This window comes from Geotrypetes seraphini, chromosome 15, assembly GCF_902459505.1.
Source record: "Geotrypetes seraphini chromosome 15, aGeoSer1.1, whole genome shotgun sequence".
NCBI classification, from domain to species: domain Eukaryota; kingdom Metazoa; phylum Chordata; class Amphibia; order Gymnophiona; family Dermophiidae; genus Geotrypetes; species Geotrypetes seraphini.
This window is the reverse complement of record NC_047098.1, coordinates 39,774,410-39,797,402: the sequence shown is the minus strand read 5'-3', so window position 1 is coordinate 39,797,402 and position 22,993 is coordinate 39,774,410. Positions and strand designations below refer to the sequence as shown.

Sequence of the window (22,993 nt, the reverse complement as noted above, 5' to 3'; positions counted from 1 at the left end):
TAAAGGCCTACATTTCAGGTGCCTGCATTTTGGAAAATCGTGCTTAGCGGTTCCTAAGTCATGCTCCGCCCATAGAAACTCCCACTTAGGCAGTAGGCACCACTAAGCGCCATGCGATAGGTGCCTATCGCAGAATTAAATTTTTTTTAAACAATTATTGAGGCTATAAGGGTATTTTGCCAATTAAGCTAAGCGCCTTACTTTAGGCGTCCTTTATAGAATCAGCCCCTCTGTGTATAATTTTAAATATATAACTGTCATAGCCAAAGTTATCTGTATATATTTATATGTTTATATTCAGTGGCAGCACTTATGCATATAATTTTATACAAATGACTTATCTGTATAAAGTTATAGGGTTGATGGTTCTTTGAATATTTGACCCCTACAGTTTTCCAGATGAATACATTCCTGTGGACAACTCCACAGTTTTGCATGACATGGTCTGTAGGCTGCCCAGAGGTTTCTAACAAGCTGCAGGAAAACACTGTTTCTTATGGTATTACAGATATCACACATGATCACTTTGCAGCCTTTTGGTAAATATCAAATGTCAAAATTTGAGTTGTGAGTTAAAGGTAGTCCATTCTGGGACTTTTGGTTGAGCCTGAGAAGCTGTAGAATACAGTATAGGAAGCATCATTGTCCTGCCACTCGACTCCACTGGGGACACGATGACACTATAACCAGGACCTAAGCAGGAGGATTAAACTTCTTGTAAAAAAAAAAAAATCATCTGAGGCTCGTATGAAAGGACTGTGAAGCAAATCAAGTGTGAGTTGGTGGCCTGTGGAAGGCACCTTGAAATGGTGCTTTATCTTAGTGGAAACTCTGATGAACATAGGGAGGACAGGAATTTCTGGGACATGCTGCTTTCAAGAAGGTGAGTGGATGTTTCTGACTTTTTGAAATGTAAACCAGCTGCTGTGCTATTTTTCAGGTTTAATCAGTGTGGTGGAGCTGGGAGCACAGTCTGTAATGTATCAAGTGGTCGGCGTGATATACATGGTAAGAGAGTTTTACTGAGGGGTCAACTGTACAGTATGAACAAATCTCTGCTTCCCTGAGGAACCAGGCTGTAGAAATGTCCTAAAATCATCTTATAAGGATCCCTTTGTTGATGCCATCATTGCAAAGATCCCCTTACTAATGCAATCTGTGCATGAAAGGATCTCCTTATTGATATGATATCTAGAAAGATCTTACTAATAGCATCAGTGCAAAGATCCCTTTAACAATACTATCTGTGTCAGGATTCCATTATACTGCAAAATCATTTAATGATACCTTCAGTTCTAGGAGAGATATCTGGAAGACTCTAATTATGTGACCAAGGAAAAGTGTTAAGCGCTCCTTAAAATAACCAATAACACCAAATCTCTGTCCAGGACCCTGACCAAGGAAACCACCATAAAAGCTCTGTAAGTGGTCTCCTTAGTGATCTCAAACAGATCAGTTAAATTCATCTCTTGAATTAAATCCACTGTATGTCCCCACACCTTCTTAACTATAGCCAAAATACTGTATAATATAATTTAACCATATGAGGGAAAGAAGCAGGCAGTGGCGTAATAAGGTGGGGGGCGGACTGCCCTGGGTGCCCACTTGGTGGGAGTGTTGGCACCTCTCCACCCCCACACCTACACCGTGCTCATGCCCTCCCTCCCCCCTTCTCCTCCCACCTCTTTAAACCTTTGCCAGTGTGAGTAACTTCTCCGGCTTGCTGCTCGTGTCAGCCTGGTTCCCCTCTGAAATTATTTCCTAGCTACAGGACCAACGCTGGCGTGAGCAACATGCTGGAAAAGCTGCACGTGCTAGCGAAGATTTAAAGAGGTAGGGGGGAAAGAGAGGGTGCTAGCTTTATATTTTCTTTCCTTTCAATAGAAATAATTTAACTATAATAATAATAATTTATTATGAATTCTGTACACTTGATGAAAGTTTAAAAATGAATAAAGAATTAAAAAAAAAGAAATAATTTAACTTCTCAATTTTTAAATATAATTTGGCATAATTTTCAAAAATTGCTTGTCCGCATCACCATCACCACACACCAGCCCAGCCCTAACCAACTGCTGCTCAGAACCCATCATGACTTGCACATCTGCTTTCCTGGCTTAGAGGGAACATTAGTTGTATTGTATTAAATGTACAGTATTTTGATGTTTGATCACGTATGTTTTAATTGTAACCTGTCAAAGATTTTTAGATCGAGTGGGCTTAAATGGATTGTTCCCTATTGTATTTTCCTTTTATGTAGTCTTTCTATGAAATTGTAGTTCTTCCCTTTTTTTTCCCCAATGTTTTCATGTCATAAGTGTGTTTGTTTTGTTGGTTTATGTTTAATTATCTGAAATGTTCATTTCCCAGCTTTTAAATTACTATGTACAACGCTTTGTACCTTTGGCCGGCTCCCTTAGTCCCTTCCCCCCCTCCCCCTTCCCTTCCCGAAGTCCCGACTACAATCCTGCAACTCCAGCAGCGTCTGCAGCACTCTACACACGCTGCTTCGGGGCCTTCTACTGCCCTGATTTACTCTGGCACGTCCCTGATGACATCATCAGAGACGCGGCAGAACAAATCAGGGCAGTAGAAGGCCCCGAAGCAGTGTGTGTAGTGCTGAAGACGCTGCTGGAGTCGCAGGTTTGTCGGGACCGCGGGAAGGGAAGGGGGGGCAGAAAGGGACTTAGGGAGCCGGCCAGACCGCGGGAAGAGAAAAGGGGGGTAGGGGAAACGCTGCTGCTGCACAGGGAAGTAGTGTGGGGGGAGGGAATGCTGCTGTGGCTGCTGCACAGGGAAGTGGGGGCAGCGAAATGCTGCTGCATAGGAGGCAGGGAGAGAGACAGACAGATAGATAGAAAGAAAGAAAGACAGACAGTGGGAGGAAGGGAGACAGAAAAAAAGAAGAAAGACACAGGGGCAGGGAGAGACACAGAAACACAGACAGACAAAGGGGGCCAGGGAGAGACAGACAGAAAGAAAGACAGCGGGAGGGAGAGAGAGACAGAAATAAGGAAAGACAGACAGACATATATTCTAGCACCCGTTAATGTAACGGGCTAAAATACTAGTGAAAGATAAGAAGCAGAGGAGGATAAAAAGCATTGAAGAGGACTTTTTCCAGTTCATATTAACATATAGACATTCTGGGAATCATAGTCCTGTTGGTGTCAGTTGATAATTGAGGTGTATAAGTGCCCAGGAAATATCAAAAGATCAGATATGAGGATTGTTTATAGGCTTTCAGTGATTTGGAGTTAAGTGGTATGTGTGGAAAATTTTGGTTCCCCACTAGTAAATGTAGCGCCCCCCTCTCCACATTCCAGCTTCTTCTCTGCCCCCCTTCCCCTCCCCCTCCCCCACTCTAAACCCCCACTCTCCCTTCCCCTGTACCTCTAAATCTTTGCCAGCGCGAGTGGCTTTTCTCCAGCATGCTCCTTGTACCAGCGTTGGATTTCCCTCTGATGTCACTTCCTGGCCCCATGACCCGGAAGTGATTCAGAGGGGAACCAGACTGGCGCGAGCAACAGGCAGGAGAGGTTGCTCACGCTAGTGAAGATCTGCAGAGGTACAGGGTGGGGGGGGGGGGGAGGGATTGCACGAGTGTGGCAGGGTGGGGCGGAGAGGTGCTGGCGCCCCCACTGACATGGCGCCCACGGCAGTCCAACACCCACCCCTTACTACACTACCTTTCCCCATAGTGACTTACTTCCCCAAAACAACTTTATAAGCTTTGGCTATTTGGTATTTCAGGTACCCTATGGATTTAGCATAGCTGCCAGTGTTCAAGTGGGCAACGCATTGGGTGCTGGAAATGTAGAACAGGCCAAGAAATGTGCCACTAGTGCCTTGCTGGTCACAGGTCTGTGCCTCCTTCATGTTTCTGCCTTGCATGAACCTGTAGAGATCTTTGTTACAATTTGATTTATCCTGCCACGGGGTCTTTTTTCAAGTCACCTTCATGTTAAAGTGTAAAGAGGCTGAGTTTAACAGTGACAGTTATCGCATAAAATTAAGTGCCAGTGTTTAATGCCATGTATTCAGCAATGCTGGCTCTTTAAATGGTACCATTGAGTGCAACTGTGCCACCTCTCGTATGCATACTATCCCTCTGGAATAGTGTGAAGGACTAATGGAAGGTCTAATTTCTCCTTCCATAGCGTCCTTCCCACTATTCCAGACCAGTGCGATAGATATGTCCATCGACCAGCAACTGTGTATATATATATATATAACTCGTACAAAGAGTAATTGAATATCACCACTCCAAGCATAACGTTTGTACTGGCCTTCACCCACCTATTAACCTCACCTCCCAGTATACATGTAAGTTTTATATGTATAGTTTCAAACAAAATTATGCACATAACAGGGCAAATGTATTATTTAAAAGACTAGTGTAGTCAACAGTAATGCTGATTACATAGGTTTTTTGTAATACAGAACCCAATAATATGATCAGACCAGAGAACAGGTTTATATTTACTGACTGAAACCAGCTGAATTCAGAGAGCCAGAAAATTGGTCTGGTGACCCTGTGACAGAGAACTCCTTTATGACCAAGACCCTTCTCCAATACACAAGCCATACTACAATGGAACCAACATATCAATATAATTTTTAATTTGTCTTATTCTTTTTACATGGTGTGTTTTCACATGCAATGATTGTGTACTTGGTGTGTTTTTCAGCCTCTTTCACCATTCTGGACAGCATCCTATTAGCGGCTCTGAAGGATGTGGTGGCATACATTTTTACCAGTGACAAGTAGGTAATTGAATTTCAGGAAATAAATAGCCATAACTAAAAATTAGAAGATTATTGGTGGGTTTCTTTGTGTCTGTAAACCATGCTGAAATCTTTGGAGCTTCTGAAAGAATACAGAGTGGGGAGTAACTTGGGTAACTTTTTCAGCTGAAAATTAGCTGCTATCTACTAGTTTCCAACAGTGGCCAACCCAGGTCCCAAGTACCTGGCAGAAACCCAGAGTAGCAACATTCCAGAGCTAAGATTGTAATGTCATAATGTCTCATTCCACCAGTGCCTAAGAGCCAACCTCATCAGTGATGTCACAATGTCTTGGCTGTCCTATTCTTGGCTCACATAAGAACATACGAATAGCCATACTGGGCCACACTAATAGTCCTTCTAGCCCAGTAGCCTGTCCTCATGGTGGCCAATCCAGGTCACTAATACCTGGCAAAACCCCCCCCCCCCAAAAATCACTTGAATATTGACTCCAATGGGGAAATATCTAAATCACAGATTGCAACAATATACATCTGTAGAGGCCGTTCGGCTCTGTAGAAGGCAGAGAGGAGGCAGAGAAGCGAGAGGAGAAGAACAGGGGAGGAAAACAAACAAAACCGGAGGAGAAAGCAGGAGCAGAGGAGGAAGTATCGACTGGGGCAGCGGCGAGAGTTAGCTCCGCCCACCCCCGACGTCATCCGAGTAGCGTCCCCTTAAAAGGGGCGGAGCCAACAGCGCTCAGCCGTTCGGCTCTGTAGAAGGCAGAGAGGAGGCAGAGAAGCGAGAGGAGAAGAACAGGGGAGGAAAACAAACAAAACCGGAGGAGAAAGCAGGAGCAGAGGAGGAAGGATCGACTGGGGCAGCGGCGAGAGTTAGCTCCGCCCACCCCCGACGTCATCCGAGTAGCGTCCCCTTAAAAGGGGCGGAGCCAACAGCGCCCAGCCGTTCGGCTCTGTAGAAGGCAGAGAGGAGGCAGAGAAGCGAGAGGAGAAGAACAGGGGAGGAAAACAAACAAAACCGGAGGAGAAAGCAGGAGCAGAGGAGGAAGGATCGACTGGGGCAGCGGCGAGAGTTAGCTCCGCCCACCCCCGACGTCATCCGAGTAGCGTCCCCTTAAAAGGGGTGGAGCCAACGGCGCCCAGCCGTTCGGCTCTGTAGAAGGCAGAGAGGAGGCAGAGAAGCGAGAGGAGAAGAACAGGGGAGGAAAACAAACAAAACCGGAGGAGAAAGCAGGAGCAGAGGAGGAAGGATCGACTGGGGCAGCGGCGAGAGTTAGCTCCGCCCACCCCCGACGTCATCCGAGTAGCGTCCCCTTAAAAGGGGCGGAGCCAACGGCGCCCAGCCGTTCGGCGCGCGGCGAAGGCGAGCGGTAAAGGCGCTCGCCTTAGCGAGAGCGCCTTTGCAAAGGGACTTGCAAGGGACGAGTATCTACTATCAAGAACACCGAGGAGGACTGAACGGTAAGGAAGCGACAAACACAGAAGGTAAGGAAGAGACAGACGCCAAAGGAACAAACCCACACATACAATCAAGGTGAAGTAGAGCGGAGACAGCACACACAAAAGAGACAACAAGGCAAGCAACATAAGGAAGCAGCAGGCAAGGGACACAAGCACACACGAGGGAAGCAAGAAATGGAAGCCCAAGGAAGTCAGAAGGTGAGCTTTCCAGTCTTCTGTATCGGCTGCAATATGTATGACTACCTCCCTTCGGGGATCCAGGCATACATTTGCAATCGATGCATGGAGATGGATAACTTGAAATACCAGGTAAGACTACTGGAAGGAACAGTGATGGAACTCGAAGACAGAATCCGAGCACAGGAGAAGATTCTAGTGGAGTACAGCCCAAACGACGAGGTCAAGGAACTAGAAATGTTCATAGAGGAAGCTCATCAGCACCACGTACAGATCCCAGGGCTGGAAAACTGTACTCAGGAAACCGATGTGAGGAGAGAAGACACCCATGCAAACACAGAAGAAACTGAAGACGAGGTAGGAGACAACCGCACACCAGGAGGAATAGTGAGAGCACAGGAAGACATCGCCCCACCCAAAGAACAGGAAACAATTTCAAGAGTATCATTGGAGGAAGAAGACTGGCCCTACTCCAAGGACGTGGACCTACGCCCCCCAAGGAACTCCCGAATAAAGAAGATGGGGATCATCGTAGGCGACTCCATCATACGACATGTGGACAGCCACACCGCAGGAGGAAGAGAGGACAGAGTTGTCACCTGTCTGCCTGGAGCAAGAGTGAAGGATGTGACCAACAGGATCTCCAGGATCATAGATGGAGCAGGGGGAGAGGACACCGCTGTACTTATCCACGTGGGAACAAATGATGTGAGCGGGCGGAAGTATGATAGGGAAGAGCTGAAGGGCCAGCTCCGCTCACTCGGAAGACAACTGAAGATCAGGGAGGTGAAGGTGGCCTTCTCTGAGATCCTCCCAGTACCAAGAGCGGATGGAAAGAGACAAGGGGAATTGCAAGTAATCAACGCCTGGATGAGACGATGGTGCGAAGAAGAAGGCTTCGACTTCGTGCGCAACTGGACGGCGTTCTGGGGAAAAAGCAAGTACTACAGAAGGGACGGACTACACCTCAACAAGGAAGGAGCAAGAGTTTTGGCAGGCAACATGAAGAAGGCAATCGAGAAGGCTTTAAACTGAAAGATAGGGGAAAGCTGACAGTCGACCACCGGTCGATGGTACGGATAGCAGGATGCCCCGACGAAGAAGCCAAGGACAACTACACCTACACAAGAGAAGACGACCTCACAGCCTATAAGGGAGAAAAAGCAGGAAGGGACAACTCAGACACAGGAGGGGACGACCACACAGCAAACAAGGGTGATAACACAGGAGCAGTAAATGATACCGTAATTGAAACTACAGGGACAGCCAAGAGTAGAAGGTCCAAAAAGGTAACACGAAGGGAACTTAGATGTATGTATACGAATGCTAGAAGTCTGGGTAACAAAATGGGGGAACTAGAGACAATAGCAAGACATGACATATTGGATATCATTGGCATAACAGAAACATGGTGGAATGAAGAAAACAAATGGGACACAGTACTACAGGGATACAAACTGTATAGAAGAGATCGAGTAGGGCAGAAAGGTGGAGGTATTGCTCTATATGTTAAGGAGGGAATAGATTCTGTTGAAATGGTTACAACAGAAATGAAAGAGAAGCTTGAGTCACTCTGGATCAAAATTCCTGGTCAATATGGCGCAGATACGAAAATTGGCCTTTACTATCGTCCACCAGGACAGGCGGAGGAAACTGACTCAGAAATGATGGAGGAAATCAAACAAGAATGCAAGACAGGCAATGTAATTATATTGGGAGACTTCAATTTCCCAGGGATAGACTGGAAACTAGCAACCTCCGACTGCGGCAAGGAAGCCAAGTTCCTGGAGGTGCTAGGGGATTGCTTCCTGGAACAAATGGTAAAAGAGCCGACAAGAGGCAACGCCACCTTGGACTTGGTCCTAAATGGCCTCACGGGACCGATAACAGAAGTGGAAGTCATGGTTCCACTGGGAACGAGTGATCACAATGTAATCAACTTTAAACTTGACATCGGGAAAGGGAAACATGCCAAAACCTTAACCACCACCTTGAACTTTAAAAAGGGTAAATACGATAGCATGAGAGCCATGGTAGAAAAACGACTCGAGAAGATGGTGGACAAACTTGAAACGGTTGATCAGGCATGGACCCTACTGAAAAATACTATCACAGAAGCACAAGATCTCTACATTCTGAGGATTTCCAAAGATCAGAGAACAAAGAGCAAAAGAGAACCGGCATGGCTTACCATACAGGTGAAGGAAGCCATAAAAGAAAAGAAGGACTCTTTCAAAAAATGGAAATGCATAAAGACAACCGAAGCCTGGAACAAACATAAAGATGATCAGAAGAAATGTCACAAGGCGGTGAGGGATGCAAAACAGGAATATGAGGAAAAAATAGCCCAGGAGGCCAAAAACTTCAAGCCCTTCTTTAGATACGTGAAAGGGAAAAAACCTGCAAAAGAGGCAGTGGGACCCCTGGACGACCAGGGAAGAAAAGGGTACATCAAGGAAGATAAACAAATCGCAGACAAACTAAATTCCTTCTTTGCGTCCGTCTTTACGAAGGAGGACACCTCAACAATACCTGAAGCGGAGAAAGTGTTTGCAGGAGAAATAGAAGACAGCCTCACCACAGTTGAAGTGGACTTAGACCAGATATACTATCAGATCGACAAACTTAAAAGTGACAAATCCCCTGGACCGGATGGGATTCATCCGAGAGTCTTAAAGGAATTGAAAGTTGAAATCGGAGAGTTATTGCAAAAACTTGCAAACCTGACAATCAGAACTGGACAGATACCGGACGACTGGAGGATAGCGAACGTCACCCCAATTTTCAAAAAAGGATCGAGAGGGGAACCGGGCAACTATAGACCTGTGAGTCTTACGTCTGTCCCTGGCAAGATGGTTGAAGCACTGATCAAGGATAGCATAGTCCGGCACTTGGACGCACATGACTTGATGAAACCCAGTCAACATGGATTCAGGAAAGGGAAATCATGTTTGACGAATTTACTCCAATTTTTTGAGACCGTGAACGAGCAAATTGATAGTGGGAAGCCGGTGGACATAATATACTTGGACTTCCAGAAAGCGTTCGACAAAGTTCCACACGAAAGACTTCTCAGGAAACTACAAAGCCATGGCATAGAGGGGGATATACAAAGGTGGATAGGCAAATGGCTGGAAAACCGAAAGCAGAGAGTGGGCATAAATGGGAAGTTCTCCGACTGGGAGAAAGTGACTAGTGGTGTACCCCAGGGCTCGGTACTTGGGCCGATCCTTTTTAATATTTATATCAATGACCTGGAGGAAGGAACATCCAGTGAGATCATCAAGTTTGCAGACGATACAAAACTATGCCGGGCGATCAGATCGCAGGATGATAGAGAGAAACTCCAGAGCGACTTGTGTCGGTTAGAAACATGGGCGGAGAAATGGCAGATGAAGTTCAATGTGGAGAAATGCAAGGTAATGCATTTAGGCAATAAAAATAAGGAATACGAGTATACAATGTCAGGTGCAACTCTGGGGAAGAGTGAACAAGAAAAGGACCTGGGTGTACTGATAGATAGGACCCTGAAGCCGTCGGCACAATGCGCGGCAGCGGCAAAGAAGGCAAATAGAATGTTGGGCATGATAAAGAAAGGAATCTCGAGTAGATCGGAGAAAGTTATAATGCCGCTTTATAGGGCAATGGTCAGACCACACTTGGAATACTGCGTCCAACATTGGTCTCCCTACCTAAAGAAGGATATAAAACTGCTGGAGAGGGTGCAGAGACGAGCAACAAAACTGGTGAAGGGTATGGAGAAACTGGAATACGAGGACAGACTTATAACACTAGGATTGTTCTCCCTTGAGAAAAGGAGACTGCGTGGGGATATGATCGAGACCTTCAAAATACTGAAAGGAATCGACAAAATAGAGCAGAGAAGATTATTTACATTGTCCAATTTGACACGGACTAGAGGACATGTAATGAAGCTAAGGGGGGACAGGTTCAGGACTAATGTCAGGAAGTACTGCTTCACTCAGAGAGTGGTTGACACCTGGAATGCCCTCCCAGAGGAGATTATGACGGAATCGACCGTCCTAGGCTTCAAGAGCAAACTAGATGCATATCTCCTTAAGAGAGGCATATAAGGATATGGTGGACTATAAATTAAGCCAGGTGTACACCTGGCAGGGCCTCCGCGTGTGCGGATCGCCGGACTTGATGGACCGAAGGTCTGATCCGGAGAAGGCAGTTCTTATGTTCTTATGTTCTTATCATCAAAATTAATATGTCTATTGAACATCATTTAAGCAACATGTGGTAGAAAAGGTGACTGCACACCTTGATTGCAAAGTCGTAACCCTGTGTAATGTTATATTTTAACACTCTGAATGTTAAACTGTAACCCGTTCTGAGCTCCTGGGGAGGACAGGATATAAAACCAAATGAATAGATAAGTAGTTAAAAGTATGTACTTCAGTTTCAGAGCATATGTACTTGCAAGAAAAAAACAGGGCAAGACGGTGTGCTCAAATATCTTCCTACTATTTGGTTTACTTCTGTAAGGCTTGCCTCTCATGAAAGCAGGGATCAAGATCAGTGTGCTGGTACTGAAGCTCTAATGCCGCATGAGATTTCAGGTGTGCCATGAGACGCCAGGGAGGAGGAGAGAGGCCGGTGGCGGCTGACTGCCTACAGGATGTGCTTCTCACCGTGAGAGGCACATCCTGTAGGCCAGGGGTGTCCAACCTTTTGGCTTCCCTGGGCCGCATTGGCTGAAAAAAATGTTTCTGGGGCCACACAAACGCGCAGATGCTGCAGCAAGACAGAGGAGGGAGCTAGCAAGATGGTAAACACCCAGGGGCAGCAGAGGAAAACTGTATCGCCCTCGACCGGGGCTGCACGAAATACTTCACGGGGCCGCATGCAGCCCTCGGGCCGCAGGTTGGACACCCCTGCTGTAGGCAGTCAGCTGCCACCAGTGTCTCTCCTCCTTTCTGTGCGTCTTCTTTTTCAGCACCCCCCACTGGTGGCTCAGGGCCCCGTCTGGAGGGCCTCTGCACATATGTGGACGTCGATGTAATGACATCACGCATGCGCGTGATGTCTTGCATCAACATCTGCGCACTTCTGGGCGCCCTCGAGCCGCAGCCACCAGTTTAGGTGTTCCATGGCTCACAAAGTTTGTGAGACACTGCTCCTAATGAGTGAGAAATAAGGCTCAAAGAGTGTGAGAGGGAGAAAGCTTTCAAATGAGTGAGATGCACTCCTAATGAGTGAAAGACTTGGCATCTCTGAGACGCCATTACGTAAAATACTCTTAAGGTTTCTTTTTGGTTTGTCCTTCCAACAGTGACATAATTGCATTGGTTGCACGGGTTATGCCGATATACATCTTCTTCCATCTGTTTGAAGCAGTTGCTGTAAGTATGCACATTGGTCGAGCTTTGTGTCTTTAACTGTGCCACAGCTCAGAGATCTGATTTTAAAATCACATCTGGAATTTTCTAATTGTTCATTCCTTGCAGTGTGTGTGTGGGGGAGTCCTGAGAGGAGCTGGGAAGCAAAGGATTGGTGCACTGGTGAACGCCATTGGATATTACATTATTGGACTCCCAATAGCAATATCTCTCATATTTGCAGCCAAACTGGGTATAATAGGTAATGATATACACAGTTAGAACAGCATTAGACTGAAAAAAGTGTCATCCTCTGCCTGATTCTATTCTTGCTTTCTTTTAACTCAATCCCCAAACAAGGTATTGGCTTTCATTTTGCCCCAAACTCTTCTCTCTTTCATTTTCCTCAAGATTGGTTTGATATATTAAGGCCTGCTCTTCCCACAAGGCCTGACGGTCTTAGCCTGCTTCGGGGGTGGGAGTGGGGGATAGAAAAGAGGTAAAATATCTACTCAGCACTTTTTGTCCAAGTTCTTATTCAGGGCCCAGGAACTTGGGCTCTCTACAGCAAAGAGGAGTTGAAAGACAATTTTCCTTCCCAAATGCTTCAATTGATGAATTATGTGACATCATCAGTTTCTTCTCTGATCCTTCCCAGTGGAGAAAGGCAATTAAAGATCAGTTCCACATATAATACAGCACAGAGGCCTGGGCAAGTGGTACCCCATGCATTAAATTATCATGAAGACTGTCCATACAAAGATTAACCCTGATGCACCTCCATGAGTCACTAGGGGTACTTCATTATTACTGTCACGTGATCATATTCTGATAAGGGACTGATTGACAGAATTTTCAGAGGAAAGGGTATTCACATGCCTCTTTGCCTCACCCCCACCTCCCAAGAATGCCCCCCCCACCCCCGTAACATCTGTTTCAGAAAATCATATTATGTTTTTCAGCCTGGCAGCTTCCTCCTTTGTGCTTTCAGTTCATTCCTGAGATGTGGCGTAGCTCAGTGGCGTAGCGAGGGTGAGGGTGAGAGGCGCCCGGGGCACTGGTGCCCCTCCCATGTCCTCTTCTCCACCACCCCCTCCACATGCTCTTTCCATGCCCCCCTCCTGCCTCACGCGCCGCTTCCCTTCTCCCGTACCTCTAACATTCCTGGCACTAGCAGCAACCCCCAAGTTGCTGTCATGCCAGCGTCAGCTCTTCCTCTGACATCACTTCCTAGGTGCAGGCCCAGGAAGTGACATCAGAGGAAGAGCCGACGCTGGCGCGACAGGAGCTCATGCCAGGAACATTACAGAGGTACGGTGGAAGGGAATTGGTGCGCATGTGCAGCAGTGGTGGGGCATGGAAGGAGTGGGGGGCTGGAGAGGAGGACAGGTGCCTATACCCTCACTCCTCCAGTTATCCCAGTCACCACCAGGACAATCTCTCTAAATAGTGGGCATGATCATAGGCTGGCAAGAATGTGATCTTTTATTTTTAAATATCAGTTCTCTCCTGTTCATTTTTCTGGAAGCAATCCAAGATCTGACAACAGGAGCCTTTATTTCCATTTCCTGGAAATTTCTGCCCTGCAATGGCAGAAGGAACTATGTCCATTCTGGCTGATTTGTGCAAAATAGAAAATAAACGGTGGCATGATAAAAGCGCTTCGGTCATTCCCGCGCCAACACCTGTGCACAGGACAAAGGCATGTTGTCGGTTTTGCCACTTTTACACCTTACCTATAGCGTTCTGAGGAGGGGTGTGGGGGGGAACCCCCCACTACACTTAAAGCTCCTGAACAGCGAGAGAACAGTTCCCCCTCACAACCCCCCAAATAGAAGCACGAACACTTATAAGTGTACTGGGGTGGTTCCACCCCCACCTCCCTTCAGAACACTGGTAAGGCTTTCAACCTGCACGCAGGTGTCAGCGCACCAATGTCCTGTGCACTTTCGTTGATGTACCAAATAAAATCATGTTTTACTTGGTTTCTCTGCAATGAATTTCCCTTTTGTCTCTGAAATACTGGGGATCCTGAAGGGGCTATGCAGAAGCCCAATAGGCATTATGATGGTTTATGGCTAGTTTATTTGATATACACTTCTCCCTCTGTATTCGCTGTGATTGGGGATTAACAGAACCGCAAATACTGAAAAACCGCAAATAACTTTTTTATATGTTATTTGCTGTTTTCTATTAAAAACCATCGTGAATATGGTGAAACCGCGAATAGCATGGTGGGAGACCTGGCATGTTCCTGAAGGAGAGGCAAAAAACAAGGTGAACAAAATGCTGGGAATCAGCAATTTTCTCTGTAAACACTTGGAATCAGCGATTTCTCTATGCAAGCTGATGTAATTTGGGGAGAGGAGCCAGCAAGCTAAAAACCGTGAATAATCAAAACTGCGAATGCTGAAACCGCGAATACAGAGGGAGAAGTGTACTGCCTTTCCTCTGGAGATAACAAAGTGGTTTACAATGCATATATGAGACATACTTCCTGGATTACAGATAGGCACTTCACTGTTAAAAGGAGTAGCCTAGTGGTTAGCGTAGTGGTTTGAGAACCTGGGGAACCGAGTTTGATTCCCACTGCAGCTCCTTTTGACAAAATTAGTACCTGTATATATGGGGTTACCAGATGTCTGGGAAAACCTGGACATGTCCTCTTTTTAGAGGACTGTCTGGATGCTCGGAGGATTTCTAAAACTTGGCAATTGGTCTGGGTTTTGGAAGTTCCCGTGCTTGGGGCTGCATCTGGAGGCCCTTTGTGCATGTGTGGACTTCAGTGCAATGATGTCATACACACGCGAGCATGCACATGATGTCATCATGTTGATGTCTGCGCATGCACAGAGGCCTTCCAGACGCAGCCCTGAACTTGGGGAAGGAGACCAGAGGTTCATGTGGAGAAGAGGCTGGAGGCGGAATGGGGCAGAACTGGAGGCAGAATGAGGCGGGGCTGGAGGCAAAATGGGGCGGGGCCAGGTGTCCTATGTATATAATAGGTAAACTGGTTTGAATGTGCCCACAGAAAGGTGGTGGTATATCAATTTCCATCCCCTTCTCTTATTTTTCAACCTAAATGGAGATAAATCCTTCTGCTGCTGCAGGGCAGATTTGTTCTCCAATTTGCTCCCACATACAGGGCAGGATTAATTCATCGAGGGCCCCTAGGCACACAAGTACACTGGGCCCCCTGCCCTACCCCACCCCACCATATGCCCAGGTGGAAACTGGAAGCTGTGTCAGAGGGAAGCTTTGGGCAAGCAGCACCACTTGCAAAATTACAGTTCCCGTTGCCTTTCTTACCCGCGTTGCTTGCTTGTCTTACTTTCCGTTGATGGGGGGCTGGTGCCGATTAGGGTGGGGCCCACATTACCGATCGGAGGGGCCCGCATTGCCGATTGATGCTGGAGGGGGCCCATCGCCGTTTGGAAAAAAAAATGTTGATGCCTTCCTTCATCGGGCCCCCCTGACCATTTTGGGCCCTAAGCACGTGCCTTCTTGGCCTATTGGTTAATCCTGCCCTGCCCACATATGTTCACTAGGCCCTGGCTCTGACTCTCCATGCAGTGATTATGGTCCATCCCTGGTGAGTGGAGGTCTTGGGAGCTGAACCAGGGACCTTCTGATTAGTAATGGACTGCACTTACCTAGTGGGCCACTGGGGTAACCCCAGGGAGAGTGTGCTCCTGAGCTGGAATAGATTGGCACTCCTGCCCATTTAGCACCTCCAATCTCTATGAGCCAGGCCAGAGAATCAAGGTCAAGCATGAGAACTGAACCCAGAGTCCCCAAATTAGCATTACTGATAAGAGCCTTCCATTAATAATATATTTTCATTTCAGGTCTGTGGTATGGAATGATTGCCTGTGGCTTTTTTCCAGCCATCGTCTTTGTAGTGTATATTTTAAGAATAAATTGGAAAAAAGCTTCAGTACAGGTAAACTACTTTTTATTATGTGCTGCACGATAATTCCTCAATAAATATAATTCCTCGGTTAAAAAAAAAAAAAAAAAAGCTTTAGTTATATGGGAATGGAAGCTTTTGGATCTGATCTCGAAATGTGACCCACTGAGTGAAAAAGTGCCAAAAGTGAAGTATGTGACTTATTATTTTGTTTTATTTTTTTACCACAAGATAGAGGGATGTGAACTGCATAATCCTGCAAAATTTCAGTCTCGGGTATGGACTAATTAATTATGTCTTTTAAAAAATGAGAAATGTTTATCAATGTAAAAAAAAAAAATTTACCACAGAAATCACATACCCTACTTTAGGTACCTGCAATTATTAGGCCGTAGAGGAAGGAAAGGGAAGGAACAAGATGAGGACAATAGCAACATACCACAAGGGGAGACAAAAGAGACATAAATCAGGAGTTGGCAGATCAGGAAGGGGACAGAAAGAAGAATGAAACACAAGGAAAAATAGCAAGGAAGAGAAAATACCAGGACTTGTATACTAATGCAAGGAGCCTAAAAAACAAAATGGGGGAATTGGAAGTCATGGCCAAAAATGAAAGCCTAGACATCACAGGGATCACGGAAACATGGTGGAACAAGGAAAGCAAATGGGACATAGTACTGCCAGGGTACAAGCTCTACTGAAGAGACAGGACATATCAGAAAGGAGGAGGAATAGCACTATACATAAAGGACACCATTCACTCGACCAGAGTGGACGCAGCAGCGACAAATGTCCAACTGGAGTCACTATGGGCTAAAATACCAGGTAGAAATGGATCCAAGATAAAGATGGGGCTGTACTACCGTCCACCTGGGCAAACTGAAGCAAATGATACAGAAATGGAAGCTGAGTTGAGGCGGGAATGCAAGAATACTAACACCATAGTTATGGGAGATTTCAACTATCCCGGGATAGACTGGAGTCTTGAAAATTCAAAATGTACAAAGGAAACGGAATTCCTGGAGGCTGTACGGGACTGCTTCATGGAACACCTTGTCAACGAACCAACGAGAGGGTCAGCGATTCTGGATCTAATCCTCAACGGGCTGAAAAGATCCGCAAAGGGAATGGAGGTCATGGGACCACTAGGAACCAGTGACCACAACATGAACTGGTTCACAGTAGAAATGGGATTACCAAAGGGGATGAGAACCAATGCAACAGCGTTTAACTTCAAGAAAGGGAACTATGATGCCATGAGACAAATGGTGAGGAAGAAACTCAGAAACAGCACCAAGAAAGCACAGACGGTGGAGCAAGCCTGGTCTTTATTCAAAGACACGGTAAAAGAGGCACAAAACTTGTATATACCCAGATTTAGGAAGGGATACAAGAAGAATCATACAAAAAAACCCAGCATGGATAACCAATGAAGTAAAGGAAGTGATAGGAGACAAGAAAAAATCATTTCAGAAGTGGAAAAAAGACAAAACTGATGAAAATTGGAAGGAGCACAGGAAGCAGCAAAAAGAATGTCACCGAGTGGTCAGAAAAGCAAAGAAAGAATACGAAGAGAGACTAGCCAAGGAAGCACAAAATTTTAAACCATTCTTCCGATATGTGAAAGGAAAGTAGCCGGCGAGGGAGGAGATGGGACCTTTGGACAAGGGAGACAGGAAGGGAGTGGTGAAGTTGGAAAAAGAGGTGGCTGACAGACTAAACACGTTCTTCTCGTCGGTCTTTACAAAAGAAGACACATCCAATGTGCCTGAACTGGAAAAAATCTTCAAGGGGGATCAAGAGGGAAAATTATCATACATGGAGGTAAGCCTCAAAGACGTGCTCAAGCAGATAGATAGATTAAAAACTGACAAATCTCCGGGCCCAGACAGAATCCACCCGAGAATACTGAAAGAGCTCAGAGACGAAACAGCGGAGTTACTGCAGCAGATTTGCAATCTATCCTTGAGAACAGGGGCAATCCCGGAGGACTGGAGGATAGCAAATGTTACACCTATCTTCAAAAAAGGATCGAGAGGTGACCCGGGGAACTACAGACCGGTGAGCTTAACCTCGGTTCCGGGGAAGATGGCCGAATCATTGATCAAGGAAAGTATCAGTGAGCACATAGAAAAAAATAATTTGTTGAGAACAAGCCAGCATGGTTTCTGTAAAAGAAGATCATGTCAAACGAACCTATTGCATTTCTTTGAGGGGATAAGTGAACAACTGGACAAAGGTTCGGCGTTATTTACAGACCCCCAAGACAACAGGATGACCTGGATATGGAATTGATTGGAGATATAGAGAATATCACCTTGCGTGGGGACACGGTATTGTTAGGTGACTTCAACATGCCTGATGTGGATTGGGGCACACTTACCGCTGCTTCCGGCAGCAGCAGGAGGCTATTAAACTCTTTGAAGGGAGCACGTCTCAGGCAATTGGTGTTGGACCCAACAAGGGATCAGGCAATACTGGACCTGTTGCTTACCAATGGTGAAAGTGTCACAGAGGTCTCGGTGGGAGACACATTGGCCTCAAGCGACCATAACATGATATGGTTCAATCTTGGGAAAGGCTTCACTAAACCTGCCACACTGACCAAGGTCCTCAAATTCAAGGACACAAACTTCCAAGAGATGAGTGACTTTGTTCACCAGATGCTACAAAGCCAAGCAGAAACCGATAGTGTGGATGAAATGTGGTCGACTCTGAAAGCCACCATACAGGAAGCGACAAACCGTTATGTTAAGCTAGTAAGTAAACACCGTAGAAACAATAAACCATAGTGGTTCACTGCGGAGATCTCAGACCTCATCAAAGAAAAGAAAAAAGCATTCATCTCTTACAAACAATCAAGGGAACAGGACTCCAGGGCAGAATATCTGACCAAGTCAAAAGCCGTCAAAACAGCAGTCAGGGAGGCTAAATTCAACATGGAGGAATCTCTAGCAAAGAACATCCAGAAGGGAGATAAATCATTCTTCAGGTATATCAGCGACAGAAGTAAAAACTCAGGGGGAATAGTACGTATAAGGAAACCAGACGGAGACTATGTGGAAAAGGACTCAGAGAAAGCCCAACTGTTAAATGAATACTTCTGCTCTGTCTTCACCCGAGAAGCTCCGGGGCATGGCCCTCAGTTACAGACAAGGGCTGACTCAATTGACCCATTTAGCGATTTTAATTTACGCCCAACAGTGTCCACGTTGAGCTGTCCAAGCTCAAGGTTTATAAGGCAATGGGACCGGACAACCTGCACCCCAGGGTACTCAGGGAGTTGAGTGATGTCTTGGCGGAACCGCTGTCGGCGCTTTTCAACCTCTCCCTTAGTTCAGGTAGCGTCCCGTTGGACTGGAGGAAGGCTAACGTCATTCCACTCCACAAGAAAGGCTCCAAGACAGAAGCGGCAAACTACAGACCAGTGAGTCTCACATCAATAGTGAGCAAACTAATGGAAACTCTTATCAAACACCAATTAGATACGATCCTGAGTGAAGAGAACCTACGGGATCCCCGTCAACATGGATTTACTAAGGGGAGATCCTGCCAATCCAACCTGATCAGCTTCTTTGACTGGGTGACGGGGAAGCTAGATGTTGGAGAGTCCCTGGACATCGTATACCTGGACTTTAGCAAAGCATTCAATAGCGTGCCTCATCGCAGGTTACTAAGCAAGATGAGTTCCATAGGATTGGGCGACACATTGACGAAGTGGGTTGGGAACTGGCTTGGAGGTAGGCTTCAAAGGGTAATGGTGAATGGAACCCCCTCTGAAATGACGGAGGTGATCAGTGGAGTACCCCAGGGCTCTGTCTTGGGCCCGATACTGTTCAATATCTTTATAAGGGACTTGGCAGAAGGGCTCCGAGGTAAGATAACATTATTTGCCGATGACGCCAAACTAAGCAATGTAGTGGGCAAAAGCACAATAGATAAAAATTCAATGCCCGACAATATGATGCATGATCTACTCTTACTAGAGAGCTGGTCTAAGACATGGCAGCTCAGCTTCAATGCCAAAAAATGCAAAGTTATGCACCTGGGTACCCAGAATCCATGCAGGACTTATACCCTTAATGGCGAGATCCTAACAAGAACAGTTGCAGAACGAGACTTAGGGGTGATCGTCAGTGAGGACATGAAGGCTGCCAATCAAGTGGAGCAAGCTTCTTCCAAGGCAAGACAAATCATAGGTTGCATACGCAGGGGTTTCGTCAGCCGTAAGCCTGAAGTCATTATGCCTTTGTATAGATCCATGGTGAGACCGCACCTGGAATACTGTGTGCAATTCTGGAGGCCACATTACCGTAAGGATGTGCTGAGGCTGGAATCGGTCCAGAGAATGGCCACCCGGATGGTCTCGGGACTGAAGGATCTCCCGTACGAAGAACGGTTAGATAAATTACAGCTATACTCGCTCGAGGAGCGCAGGGAGAGGGGAGACATGATCGAGACGTTCAAGTATCTCACGGGCCGCATCGAGGTAGAAGAAGATATCTTCTTTTTCAGGGGTCCCACGGCAACAAGAGGACACCCGTGGAAAATCAGAGGCGGGAAACTGCACGGTGACACCAGGAAATTCTTTTTCACCGAAAGGGTGGTGGATCGCTGGAATGGTCTTCCACTTCAGGTGATTGAGGCCAACAGCGTGCCTGATTTTAAGGCCAAATGGGATCGACACGTGGGTTCTATTCGCAAAGTAAAGGCAGGGGAGGGTCATTAGGGTGGGCAGACTGGATGGGCCTTGGCCCTTATCTGCCGTCGATTTCTATGTTTCTATGTTTCTAAGGTGACCCTATAGACATCGTATATCTGGATTTCCAAAAAGGTACCCCACGAGCGTCTACTAAAGAAGCTGTGGAGCCATGGAGTGGAAGGGGACGTGCACAGATGGGTCAAAAATTGGCTGGCAGACAGGAAGCAGAGGGTAGGAGTAAAGGGGCACGACTCTGACTGGAAAGGGGTCACAAGTGGTGTCCCACAGGGATCAGTGCTGGGACCGTTGCTGTTCAATATATTCATTAATGACCTGGAAACAGGGACGAAGTGCGGTTATAAAATTCACGGACGACACAAAACTCTCCAGTAGGGTCAGAACTGTTGAGGAATGCAAAGATCTACAAAGTGACCTGAACAAGCTGGGTGAGTGGGCAAAAAGATGGCAGATGAGCTTCAATGTAGAGAAATGCAAAGTCTTGCAGATAGGGAAAGGGAACCCGATGTACAGCTATACGATGGGAGGGAAGTTACTGGGGGGAAGGCAACCTAGAAAAAGACTTGGGGGTATTGGTGGATACAACGATGAAGCCAGCGGCACAATGTGCAGCGGCCTCAAAGAAGGCGAACAGAATGTTGGGCATTATCAAAAAAGGTATCACTACCAGAATGAAGGAAGTTATCCTGCCGCTGTATCGAGCATTGGTGCGCCCGCATCTGGAGTACTGCGTCCAATACTGGTCTCCGCACCTTAAGAAGGATATGGCGATACTCGAGAGGGTCAAGAGAAGAGCAACAAAGATGATTAAGGGCATGTAAAATCTTTCATATACTGAAAGGCTAGAGAAGCTGGGGCTCTTTGCCCTGGAAAAGTGGAGACTTAGCGGGGACATGATAGAGACTTATAAAATCATGAAAGGCATAGAGAAGGTAAAGAGGGACAGATTCTTCAGGCTAGCGGGGGCATCAAAAACAAGAGGGCATTCAGAAAAACTGAAAGGAGACAGATTCAAGATGAATGCTAGGAAGTTCTTCTTCACTCAGAGGGTGGTGGACACCTGGAATGCGCTTCCAGGAGAGGTGATAGGACAGAGTACAATATTGGGTTTCAAAAAGGGATTGGATGACTTCCTGAAGGAGAAAGGGATTACAGGGTATAGATAGAGGGTTACTATACAGGGGACTTCAGGATTAGGGCATAAACAATTTAGGTGGTGGAGAACTTACAGGGCATGGACCTGGGGGGCTGCCGCGGGAGCGGACTGCTGGGCACAATGGACCCCTGGTCTGACCCAGCAGAAGCAATGCTTATGTTCTTATGTAGAACTGTCCCCCCCCCCCCCAATTTTTTGTCCTGGCAGTACACTAAACAAAGTGCCCCAGCTGGAAGGCACCCAGAAGTGCGTGGATGTCAATGGGATTACCCTCTGGCTGCGACCCTGAACCTATCAGTTTGCCAGTGGGGCATCCTAGAGGAGAGGAGGTGCGAGGAGAGCAGGCGAGATGCTGGCAAGGAGGAGAGGCACTGGCTGACCTCTCACTGTGAGAGGCATGCCCTGCAAATAGTCAGCTGGCGCCTCTCCTCCTTACCGGCGTCTCATCAGGGCACACCTGAAATCTGCTGTGGCACACAGTTTGCGATATACTGCCGTAGAACAAGAAAACCATCAAAGTTGTGGGAAAAATTGCACAGCCCCATTCTTCTGACCTTTTAGCACACATAGCTATCCAAAATGAAAATCGTCCCTCCGAATTTTTATAGCCTTTCTCTCACTTTTGGTACCTTTTTTGTTCAGTGGGTCACAAATATATTGCCAAAGCCATTTGAATTATTCCATATGATTGATGGCTTAATAAAGTCACCTGTGTATAAGGCAAGATTTGTTAATAAAATTAGCACATACTAAATGCTAAGAAGCCCATATTATACCTATGGGTTTCTTAGCACGTAGCGCATGCTTATCAAGTTTATTTAAAATTTCATATACCGCCCAATCAGCCTTCTAGGTGGTGTACACTGTCTTAAAAACATGCATGATATAACAATACATCATTTAAAACATCATGTAATAATGTATGTAATAACATACATTATTAAAAACAATTTAAAAACAAAAACTTAGAGAAACAAAAAGGGAAACAGGGTAGAACTACAATTATCAAGTAAAAAGAAAGAACATATAGGGGAAAAACATATTGTGTTAGCGTATGCTAAGCTTTAGTAAAAAGGCCCTATTGTTTCAAGTTTATTAAAAATTTGATTTGATCGCAATATCGTGATCCAATGCGATTTACAAATATAAAAAACAGGGTTTTAATAAAAGAGACACATACTTTAAAACTAATACACGAAACAGGAGGAGAATGGGTTGAACTACAATGCTTTAAGAGAAAAGAGAACATATAGGATTAGAACAGTAGGATAGGGCAGGGGTAGGCAATTCTGGCCCTCGAGAGCCAGAGCCAGGTCAGGTTTTCAGGCTATCCACAATAAATATGCATGAGATAGATTTAATAATAATATAACAGTTTATATACCGCAGGACCGTGATGTTCTATGCGGTTTACAATAACTAGAAGATGTTACAGTTTGAATGTATTTAGCAATGTTCTGCCGGTTAACATTGATT

The 22,993-nt window shown here is 46.1% G+C and overlaps 1 protein-coding gene across 3 annotated transcripts in view; it reads left to right on the top strand.

Annotated features, from left to right (window-relative positions):
- LOC117349298 (multidrug and toxin extrusion protein 2-like) overlaps window positions 1-22,993 on the top strand; it is an 85,926-nt gene that overhangs the window by 23,605 nt on the left and 39,328 nt on the right. For all 3 annotated transcript variants that reach the window (XM_033922569.1, XM_033922568.1, XM_033922570.1), the window contains exons 10-15: window positions 941-1,008; window positions 3,754-3,862; window positions 4,692-4,767; window positions 11,686-11,755; window positions 11,861-11,993; window positions 15,580-15,674. In XM_033922569.1, coding sequence (XP_033778460.1) covers window positions 941-1,008; window positions 3,754-3,862; window positions 4,692-4,767; window positions 11,686-11,755; window positions 11,861-11,993; window positions 15,580-15,674 — 551 coding nt within the window. The remainder of the gene's footprint in view (window positions 1-940; window positions 1,009-3,753; window positions 3,863-4,691; window positions 4,768-11,685; window positions 11,756-11,860; window positions 11,994-15,579; window positions 15,675-22,993) is intronic.